Source organism: Triticum urartu, chromosome 1A, assembly GCF_056163025.1.
Source record: "Triticum urartu cultivar PI428250 chromosome 1A, HENAU_Tu73, whole genome shotgun sequence".
Taxonomy (NCBI): domain Eukaryota; kingdom Viridiplantae; phylum Streptophyta; class Magnoliopsida; order Poales; family Poaceae; genus Triticum; species Triticum urartu.
In genome coordinates, this window is record NC_141873.1 from 585212180 (window position 1) to 585222883 (window position 10704).

Here is a 10704-nt window from a genome sequence, read left to right on the forward strand (position 1 = left end):
ACCAACTCTAAATGCGCCATTAGTAATCCAGGTTACTAATGGGCACCTCCTGATGGTGCGCCATTAGTAGTTTTGCAAAAAAAAATACTAATGGCGCACTGTCCCACAGTGCGCCATTACTAGTTTAAACTAGTAATGGCGCACGGTGGAGCAGTGCGCCATTAGTAGTTTTGCAAAAAAGGGAATAAAAATATAATAAAAAAACAACATTAGTGGCGCACTTTCCGTCTGGTGCGCCATTACTAGTTACAACTAGTAATGGCGCACTGTATCTGGATGCGCCATTAGTATGTTTGGACAAGCGCACTAGTTAAAAAAAATTGATACTAATGGCGCACCCTGGGCCAGGTGCGCCATTAGTAGTTTCAACTCTAATGGCGTATCAGTAGGTGGTGCGCCATTAGTATATACTAATGGCGCACCGCTTGTTTGGTGCGCCATTAGTATCAATCCCATCTATAGTCCTTTTTCTAGTAGTGCCGGCGGCTCCGGCGCTTGGAGCTCGTCGGGCGACGCGGATGGGCAGCGGCCGGGCGTGGCTGCTGCTCCGGCCGTGGGCGGCGGCATGGGTAGGTCTTGGTGGCCTTCTGTTGTCGTGGCGGCTTCACGGTGGCTCGATGGATCTGGCCGCGGCAACGGCCGGCTCCTCCGGCGTCGGTTTGTCTGCGGTCGGACCGTCTCGTCCTTCACCCCATCTCCTCGTCGCCCGGGCGCTACTTTCATCAAAGGGCTGGCCCTCTCCCAGCTGCGGTCCACCGCTCGTCTCGCGCCCGTTGCCGCAAGACAGAGCTCGTCTCCCGCACGATGCAGCTGGACCGAGCTCGTCTCGCGCACGATGCAGCAGGACTGACCTCGTCCCCCTCTCGTCGCTGCCGGACCGAGCTCATCTCGCGCTTGGGGCAGCAGGATGGGTCGGTGGATGCCAGTTCTGGCCGACCTATTGGGTCTCGACGCTGGGGGTCGCCCAGGGGCGCGAAAGGTGGGACCTTTCCGCTCGTCTCTTTCGTTGGGGTGCGGCGGGTCACGGGTGAGGTGGTGTCGAGGTCTTGGATGCTGGGGCGGCGACCCTGGTGGTGGTGGTTGCGCGGTGCTCTTGGACAAAGCCCGTGCCTTGGTGCTGCCCGGTCATCATGGTCGTGTGGGCGGCGTGGTTGCCGGGGTGTGGCGTCCGGTGGCAGTGATTGTTGGCCGAGGTGAAAACCTGCTCTATCTTCGGACGGACCGGCGGCGGTGAAGATCGCTCCCTTCTTGAAGGCGTCGTCGCGGCTCTCATTGCCCGTCATGCGGCTCCGGGGGAAACTCTGATCCTTGGATCGGGCGGTGGCGACGCTCCGGCGTCGTATCCTTCCTGAAGGCGCCGCCTTGGAGCACATGATTCGTTATATGTAGCTTCATATCTTCGGGGCGGTAGTGCTAGGAGTGGTGTTGCTGCGCTCAGCGCCTATGTATCATGTCTTGGGTGTGTGCGTGTGTTGCGGTAGCGTGACGTGTCGTTGTACTGGATGCTTGTGGTTTGGTGCTTTATTTATAAAGCGGGGCGAAAGCCTTTTTCGATTAAAGCTCCATAGGCCACAGTCTTAGTCACGCCTTCGATGAGCATCATGCGCCTGCAGGTAGAGAGAGGTAGGACAAATGAGATTATCAAACAAACAAACAAACAAACAGGAAAATAAGGAAGAAATTGAGCCTCTGATAATCCACGTACTGCTGAAAGACACTTGGTTTCCTTTTTTTGGGGAGCACCGCCGTCCTCTTTAACGTCTCATTGAACCCAGCCCAGATGTCATCCTCTTTCTTCTGGATGTTGCGAGCCTGCTGGATTGATACACATGGATGATGGTCAGTGTGCTTACTTTGCATCATCAATCATTAAGTAAGCGCTGACCAGGACTGCTAAATACGTAATTAAGAAGGATACCGTGTTGTATGTCAGTTAAGTGAGGTACGATATATGCAGAATGCATGGTGCATGTGTACGTACGGGTGCATGCCTGTCAGTTAATATGGACTACATACAGATGAATATGTACATATTTTAGATTGTTGATTCGCTCACTTTGCTCCGTATGTAGTCCATATTATAATCTCTAAAGAGACTTATATTTAGGAATCATAGAATCATACTTACCGTATATGGATAAATGAAGTCACAGAATCATACTCCCTCCATCCCAAATTAGTTGTCATAGATTTTTCTATATATGGATGTATCTAGACACGTTTAAGTGATAGATACATCCGTATCTAGAAAACTCCGAGACAAGTAATTTTCGACAGAAGTAATACTAGCTAGGAAGTGCATCAAGCAGAAGATATCAAAGCCGCAGCAGCATCCATCTTATGTTTTGCAACTAATTACAGTATTTGCTGAAGGGATGAGCAGAAGGTAATCATGCTGGCATCAACCAGGAAAAATAAGGTTGCTTAAAAGATGTGATTTGTTGCATGCAGTCCTGTTGCTAGTAAGTCAGGATGTACAGCTTCAGGCCAGATTTAACAAGTTCTAGTATATATGACGATGCTAAGCAAGTAAATTTTGCTCTGTTTATATTGCACATAATTCAAATATCGCAAGCTACATCCTTGACGTCGGCAGATAAATCATGAGATAAAAGATGTCAATTTTGGAGAGCTGGCGGGAGCGCATGAGGCTGCATGGCTCGAGGAGGTGTCGCTCCGCCACCTGCGATCGATGGAGCAGGCCAGCAGGGAAGAGTAAAAAGTCGTTCTCGGATCAACCAGCAAAATAAGTTGCTTAAATGATAAGCACCAGTACGTCCGGATGGTCAGTTTTTTTATTTATTTTTTGATAAAAGAGAGCTCGCCTCTCCGATTTCCATTAACAGAAACCACCAAGTCAGTCTGTCTTACATGACAGACTACAAAAAAGAAGAAACACAACACACACACGATGCATGATCCACCTGAAACATGAGAAGGAGATGCCTCCCTCCCACCCACCACGATCACCTAAGGTCTGGGCTTAGACACAGCCCAAACCAGCAACCAGTTTTATCAACTACCAAACTTGAGTAGACGCAACATAATAGGGGAATATCATATTACAGACTTGGGAACACAGGAACAAAGAAGGGGGCAGGAAACATGCATCAGGTTGGTCAGGTTAAGTAATCTTGCTTTGTTTCAAGTAGATGTTGCTGTTTCGGTTGCACAGAATTCGATTATGGCTGGCTACATCGATTTTGGTAAGTTACCTCACCGGAGACCTTACTGGAGAGCTGGCGGGAGCGCATGAGCCTGCTTGGCGCGAGCCGGCGTCCCTCCTCCGTGACCGCCGCCTGCGTTCGCTGGAGCAGGGAGCCACTGAGCCTCCTCGCCGCGCACCAAACCGCTGCCATCGTCGCCGGCCTGCCAACAATATATCGGTTAGGGATTAGGAGGACAAGTCGGTCACGAATCGCTACCTCCAGCCGGCCGGCTGGCCTCGGCTGCACAACGACCTCCGTCCCGCTTACGTTGCAGATCAAGGCGTTCCGTCACGAATCACCACCGCCGGCCGGCCGTGGCAGACACACACACAACATGAATCAGGTTGCAGTCTGGGGAGATTCCATGTAGATTTTGAAGAGCGTGAGCGTACCTTGCTGATCGATCTGGCCGTTCCTTAGTCAGGCGGCTAGGGTTCCTCGTTCTCCTTCCTTCCACCTCTGCGGACAATAAGGGGTGGGCTTTTGGGCAGAAACTATATACTCTCTTCGTTTTAAAATAAGTGTCTCAACTTTGTACTCCTACTACAGTTGAGATACTTATTTTGGGACGGAGGGAGTATTATTTTAAACAAACATATAAGAGGCCTGAAGACATCTTAAACTTAAATTTTATCAAGATAATACAATGGAAAAGTAATGAGACACGAAACGAATTTGCAAAAAATAAAATTACATCTAAAATCATATTGATCATCTTCTTCCTTCGATTGCATGCCGTCTGCGAGAGTATTCCTATAAAAAATATATAGACATATGTTTGTTATTTTAGAATAAACCAAAGAATTATTATTCTTGGTGTCTTCTCTTAATCCTTGACATGGTAGAATTACAGAAAATATACGGCTAATTAGTTAATCAATTGTCTTATATACCAGCTAAAGCCGTAGTGCATGAATTAGCCAACATTGGCCGTTTGTACCCAACAGACCAGGTTATGCACTGAGGGTCTGATGTACCAGCCCAAGTGGCTGCCTGTGCCTCGAGCGATATGTCCGGGCACCGTTAAGTTATAAAGCATTGCTTTGATCTCAAAAAAAATTGTCTTATATACCAGGTTGTATATACTCGTCTAAGCTAAGAATTAAGTGTTTCATCACGTATAAGTTTAGGGCATCTCCAACAGCGTTTTGCCATCTAACGTCGTCCCACGAAGCATGCGCGCCTGAATTCGTGCAAACCAGGACCGAACCGGGGGGAGGGGACGATCGTTAGCCACATGTGTTTGGCTGCGCGGTCCCACCCAAAGTCATCGTTGTGTGACCTGCTCGCAAACAGTTTCTGCGCAGTCGTGCCACACTGCCGCGCCAGAGCTGCTACTACTAGACACTGTCAATCTGACCGACGTGATGAGACGGGACAGCGGCGACGCTTCAATGTGGATGTGCGGTGACAGAGATGCGTACACACTGGCCGCGGCGCCGCACTGAAGCTGCATCTGTCCGCCTTACCCCAACTACTCCCTTCGTTTCTAAATATTTGTCTTTTTAGAGACTTTAACTAGTGACTATATACCGAGAAAAATGAGTAAATCTACACACTAAAGTATGTCTATATACATCCGTATGTGATAGTTCATTCAAAATGTCTAAAAAGACTAATATTTAGAAACGGAGGGAGTATTTATATAGGCAAGTGGCGCCGTCCAAACCCACCTCGTCTTCTCTCTACAAACCGTCGGCTCTCATCTCCTCTCCACTCACCGTTGTGCCACCATTCCTCTCCTCTACTCAACCGCATGATGGGCAAGTACGGCACCACCGGCTGATTCTCAGCGCTGCCTGATGGATCTCCATCCGGATCATGGTGCTTCCACGCTTGGTCTCAGGGGTCGTCGTCTTATACCGCATCATCGACGAAGGAGGAGTCCGTGCTCTCTTGGGACAACGACGACTAGCACCAGCACACCCCCCCCCCCCCTCCCCTCGTCGAGGCTGTCATGGCAGACAAGAAGTTCCAGTGGCCGCCCTCCGGCACGACAACAGCACCCGCCCTCCGACCCATGCAATCGTGGCGTCCAAATAGGTCGTTGTATCAAGCAGGAGGTCCCACCCTCCCCCCCTCGGGTGCAATCGGAGTGTCCAAATCAAACGTTGCGTCAAAGAGGAGGTGAGGGAAGAGTTGCCCTCGCCTCCGCGCGGCAGTGCGACACGTTCGGCCACTTCAACCGGCTGGCATCACCTCTAAGACGTTTCTGGCATTGGCAAGAAGAGGGCATCGCTAGTGGGGCCCAGTCTTCGTGAAAAAGGAGAAGGAGCCCACCCCTGCACTCGCGAGCGAAAGCATGCGGACGCCTCCTGCATTACCTCAGTCGCAATATCAGTAGCACGTCATCGCACAACATCATGACGGCGGCATCATGGCGCAACGCGCAGTGCTGGGCCACTTCATGACGTCGGACGTCATGACAAGCTGGGGCAGAAATCATATATTTGACCTCAGGGCGAAATCAAATCACAAAATGACCTGCTCTCGAAAAAATTTCACTCTGCTGACCCTTTCGTGTGGCGCCCGACAGCTAGGCGCCACACACCACTATGCAGCGCCTTTGCCTTAGGCGTCGCACCTTCTGCCAGCGTGGCAGCCCTGGTTGGGTTGTGGCCCCACAGACAGCAGTGCAGCGCCCAAGGGATAGGCGCCACACTGTATAATGTGCAGCGCCTATGGCTTGGGCGCTGCACATTGACTTAAACCGCATCGGGCCAGCCACTCCCAGCAGTTCTTCCCCCTCTGAGCAGTTGCTCTGTTTACAGAGAGCGGCGGCAGCGGCGCTTCCTTCGGATCCCCCCACACCCCTCTCAAATCTGAAGTTTTGAGGCTCGGATTCGATCTCCAATCCCTCCTACTAGGTAAACTCCTTCATTCCCTTTCTTTTCCTCCGTAAATGCGTTGCAATTTTAGGGATTTGCCCAAGATTAGGTGGAACTTTTGATTTGCTTGGTTTGGATCTTTGTTTGCCCAAAATTAGGTGGAACCTTTGACCCCCCCCCCCCCCACACTATATGATTCTTGTTAGTGAAACCTAGATTGTAATTTTTTTTAGATATATATGAGATGCCTAGTTTTGTAGATAATTATGAGATGTTGAGTGTTGTAGCTATATGTGAGATGTTGAATTTTTTTAGATATATATTAAATGTTGAGTTTATTTGAAATATGAGGTGTTGATTTACTTGAACACATATGACATACTAGATATATATGAGAATTTACAATCATTTATTCATTGTGTGAGAAGGAGATGTTGAGATTCTTGTAGATGAATACATATGAGATGTTTAGATGAACACATATGAAATGTTGAGTGTTTACCGATATTTGAGATGAACTCATATATGTTTATTGTTTGAAATTTGTAAGGATGGTTTGGCTTATCGACAATGTCTACGACACGAAACACCGGGCCTACATGATGCGCGAGAAGGAGATGGTAATAACGAGTAATCTAAATATTTTGCCTTAAGTTGAAATTTACATGCCCTAAGATTTGTCATTACTTGTTTTTTGCAGAAGCTTGAACCTTTGAAGATTCGGTATCACGGGGTCTTTGGTCCTGCCATGCCTTACGATGAGCGGTACACACCGTACATCAAGCAGGTAGGACTACTCCCGTGGATTCAGTTGGTCAGCCGGTCCACGCCGAATCTGAACGCTCCACTGGTGTTCGGTCTTGCTGATCGGTGGAGGCCTGAGATGCATAGTTTCCATCTTCGGACTGGGGAGATGACCGTGACGCTCGAGGATGTCTCGTTGATCACCGGTCTTGCTATCGACGGGATGCCTCTCTGTATGAGCACCGATTCTGATGGGTGGCGCGAGCAGATGATTGCTTTTATCGGTATGGCTCCTACCGAGGCTGAGGCTGATGTAGAGGAGGGAGAAGAGAAGAAGAAGAAGGAAAGGAAAGCAGCCGGAGCTGCTTTCACGTGGATTCAAACTCACTTTGCGACGTGCCCTCCGGATGCCACTGATGACGTGATCCAGACACATGCTCGTGTCTACATGTGGTATGTTGTGTCGAGGACTTTGTTCCTTGACTTCACTGGTAAGAACGCTCCATGGATGTGGCTGAAGGCGTTGACCGTCTTCGATAGCAAATGGAGCTGGGGTTCAGCGACTCTTGCCTACTTGTACCGAAAGGTAGTTGGTCTGTTTTGTGATCAACTCATTTCTTCATTAGCAATGCAAGCTTGCTGTCAAGTTAACATTGTTTTTATTTCATATGCAGCTGGACGATGCGTGTTGCAGGATCATAGATACTGCAGGCATTGGTGGTAATATGCTTCTACTTTCTATATGGAGCTGGGAGCGTCTGCCTGTTGGACGCCCGAAGAGCGTCAGGTTTAATCCTTGGTATGAAGATGAAGATGACGAATTACGGCGCCCCACTTGGGCTTACAAGTGGGATGTGGTTTCCGAGATGACGAACGATGTCAATCTCATGTACCAGAAGTACGTTGCCGAGTTGGACACGATTACGCCTGAGCAGGTAACGAGGTCATTACTTCAGTCATTTCTCATGTTTGCCTGAAAAAAATTCACTAATTTTGCATTGTTGCCCTATTTCATAGGTGGAATGGCAGCCATATGGCGCCGATGACAGACTTGGGTACACCCCGGAGTGTACCATCAACCCGATGTGCTTGTGGGATAGGGATCTCTGGCGTATGCGGTGCCCACTGATATGCAACTGGGCTGTTGAGTTTCATTTGCCACATCGCGTGTGTCGTCAGTTTGGTCTGTTCCAGCCCCACCCGCCGGAATGGGTGGATACGGACAAAGCACTTCATAGGTAAGATAGCATGAACCGTATTGACTAAGCATCGTCACTCCTTGATTTTGCTAATGTTTGGTTTTGTACCATGCAGGTTGGACAGGAGAAGGCAGCGGAAGATAAAGGACTGGGACAAGCATCATGCTTCGTATGTTACCCGCTTCCAGCTTTGTGTGGAGGAAGCTCGTAGCAGTGCACGTGCCAAGCTTCGTGAGCATAGTCCACTTGCTTTTGATAACTACATACGATGGCTTCTTGAAAATACTCGAGTTGAGATATGCCCGCCGGCATATAATGAGGATATTCTTGAAGAACCCGTAAACTTTGAGGATCTATCAAAGGGGAAGTACAACAGAGATGTTAGGGTAGGGCACGGAGTCCCTGCTGTTCCGGTGATTAACTATGTGGTAAAGTGTTTCTTCTTTACTTTCCCGTTGGCCGTATTACACATGTTTGAATGGCTAACGTGTTCATTCTTTCTCGTCCGCAGCGCACCGAGATCAAGAAAGCAGCTGATGAGAGCCAGTCTATTCTGGAGGAAACACCGGTTGGAAAAGGCAATGATGATGGTCCACTACGAGCATTCCTCAAGGTACAAATCGCATTCACTATGAGAGGTAGTCTATGTTGCGGAGTTTCATATCTTCCACACTTGTTCATATTACAGCGTCAAGCCAGGAAGTTAAGGCGGTTATCGAATCTTCTCGGTTGCTGTGATCCCGAAATTGATGAACCATCTGCCTCTAGGCCTGGTACACCATCAGACCCCTCATCTCACCATCAGAGGGACGATGTGAGTTCCTCATATGCTTATCAGGATGATGAGGGTGCGGTCACCCAAGAGGTATGACTAATCCTTTATATGTGATTCTCACTTGATTACGACGTCGGTCTTCACCATATAGTTTGATTGTGTGATAGGGCGATGAGCTTGATGATGACATGACTTTGGCGGAAGCTCAACTTTGATCCCCATATGTGTTCAAGCCTAGGCAGCCCAGACGCCGGTACACGCCCAACGACTTTGACAACAGAGGCAACCCAAAGGTGGTCGTAGGGACCTCGCGGATGGCTAGCTTGGATCATGAGGCGGAGGCGGAGGCGGAGGAGGAAGTGCAGGAAGAGGTGGCTCGTCCATCCAGGAAGAAGAAGATTGCCTGCAGGCGTGGCACCAGGAACACGCGCAGAAGGCATTAGTGTTTGTTACTATGGAAGTGCTCTCTTGTAGCCGTTTCGTTAGGTTGATGAACTTGTTGGGTTATGTTATATGTTGGTGAACTCTTACTATTGTGGTATTTGTGTTGTCCTAAACGATGTGATGTTCAAATTATTAGTTGTCTTTGTTCAGTATTTGTCCTAAATGATGTTGTCTTTGTTCAGTTGAATTGTTCAGTATTTGTATTTGCCAAAATGGAATCTGTTTCTACAGTTTGGCAGTTAACAGCACTGCAGCGCTTGACAGTCAGGCGCTGCACTGTACTATGCAGCGCCCAAAGCCTAGGCGCTGCACTGTGAGGTGCAGCGCCCGTCCCATAGGCGCCGCTTCACTGGCCATGGCTGCCCATAGGGCCACAGAAGGCTTTGAGCACTGATGATCCACGAAAATTACCAAGTCATAATGCAGCGCCCCAGAGCAAGGTGCTGCACTTTACAGTGTGACGCCCGTCCGTTCAGCGCTGCATAGAACAGTGCAGCACCTTTGTTCTGGGCGCTGCACGGTTTTTTACTGCAAAAACAAAGTTGACAGCACATTCATTTCACCGGAACATCACAATACTTACAATGACTGCATCATCACAACAATTTGAACAAACAAAAAATTTATGCCGACGAGTTCATAACTTAAGACAATTCAAACTACGACATGGTTCACGACACATTCATTACAAATGACAAATGGCAGCTTGCCCTAGAAAATAGTTCACCAACATCTTACATGCCCTCACAAGTTCACGACGAGTGCACCGAACCGAAGTCCCTACTGAGTAGAGCGAGGCCATTTCCCCTTCTTGTCACGGGTCGAGTCCTCCTCTTGCGCCTCGCGAGCCTTTGCACGCTTTCTTGCCCTCTCCTCCTCACGAGCAAGTTTCGCTTGGCGTGCCCTCTCCTCGTCTCGTTTCTTCCGCTCCATCCTCTCCTTCTGACGACGCTCTTCCTCCAAGCCTCTTCGAAATGATTCTTCGAACCGCCGTTGCCGCCTAAGACAATCTTGGTATTGGTCCTTTTTGACATTTTCTGGCACTTTCAAGATCTATCCATGTGAAGTACTTGCATAGAGGAGGCGGTGACTACATATTGTTAGTGTTGACACACATTTGATAGTAACATTTTACTTCTCGAGCTTACCGGTGGTTGGTCATAGGCGTTAGTTGGAAGTGCACGATCATAAGCATAGTTCGGGCATACAAAATATCTCCGCCCTTCCGTCCATGATTTATTTCGGTCGGTGGATACCTTCACCTTGCAAACATCTCCACACCAACATGGCGGGATGTTGGCATCTTTCTCCTTCACCTTGTCCAAAGATGCGTTGCTCGGAGGCAAATAACTCAAGAGCCTTGTCTAGAGATTCGGCAACCGTCTCCTTGTATGCAACCCAACGTTGCTCGGAGTTCACACGCATTGTCTTCCAACGGATGTGGATTCCAAAACCAACATTATGCCTTCCCACGAACTCAACAACGTCACTTGGGTCCATCCAAT

The 10704-nt window shown here is 48.8% G+C and overlaps 2 protein-coding genes across 2 annotated transcripts; one reads left to right on the forward strand and one right to left on the reverse strand.

The window, feature by feature from the left end:
* Positions 1-1525: 1525 nt before the first annotated feature.
* On the reverse strand, positions 1526-3359 carry LOC147993118 (uncharacterized). The gene is made up of 4 exons (XM_087539232.1): positions 3216-3359; positions 2625-2683; positions 1706-1819; positions 1526-1607 (listed from the first exon to the last, which is right to left on the reverse strand). Exons 1-4 carry the CDS (start codon positions 3357-3359, stop codon positions 1526-1528), a joined length of 399 nt encoding a protein of 132 aa, XP_087395358.1.
* A 4171-nt stretch (positions 3360-7530) lies between these two features.
* LOC125546419 (serine/threonine-protein phosphatase 7 long form homolog) lies at positions 7531-8718 on the forward strand. Its single transcript, XM_087539233.1, has 5 exons — positions 7531-7716; positions 7799-8019; positions 8096-8408; positions 8492-8627; positions 8669-8718. Exons 1-5 carry the CDS (start codon positions 7648-7650, stop codon positions 8716-8718), a joined length of 789 nt encoding a protein of 262 aa, XP_087395359.1. The 5' UTR covers positions 7531-7647.
* The last annotated feature ends 1986 nt before the right edge of the window (positions 8719-10704 follow it).

Coding starts and splice junctions, on each gene's coding strand:
- LOC125546419 (XM_087539233.1), top strand. CDS start 7,648: ATGACGAACGATGTCAATCTCATGTACCAGAAGTACGTTGCCGAGTTG. Junction 7,717..7,798: donor ACACGATTACGCCTGAGCAG/GTAACGAGGTCA, acceptor CCTATTTCATAG/GTGGAATGGCAGCCATATGG. Junction 8,409..8,491: donor TTCCGGTGATTAACTATGTG/GTAAAGTGTTTC, acceptor TCTCGTCCGCAG/CGCACCGAGATCAAGAAAGC.
- LOC147993118 (XM_087539232.1), bottom strand. CDS start 3,359: ATGGCAGCGGTTTGGTGCGCGGCGAGGAGGCTCAGTGGCTCCCTGCTC. Junction 1,820..2,624: donor CGCTCCCGCCAGCTCTCCAA/AATTGACATCTT, acceptor ATGTGTATCAAT/CCAGCAGGCTCGCAACATCC. Junction 1,608..1,705: donor AAACCAAGTGTCTTTCAGCA/GTACGTGGATTA, acceptor CTCTACCTGCAG/GCGCATGATGCTCATCGAAG.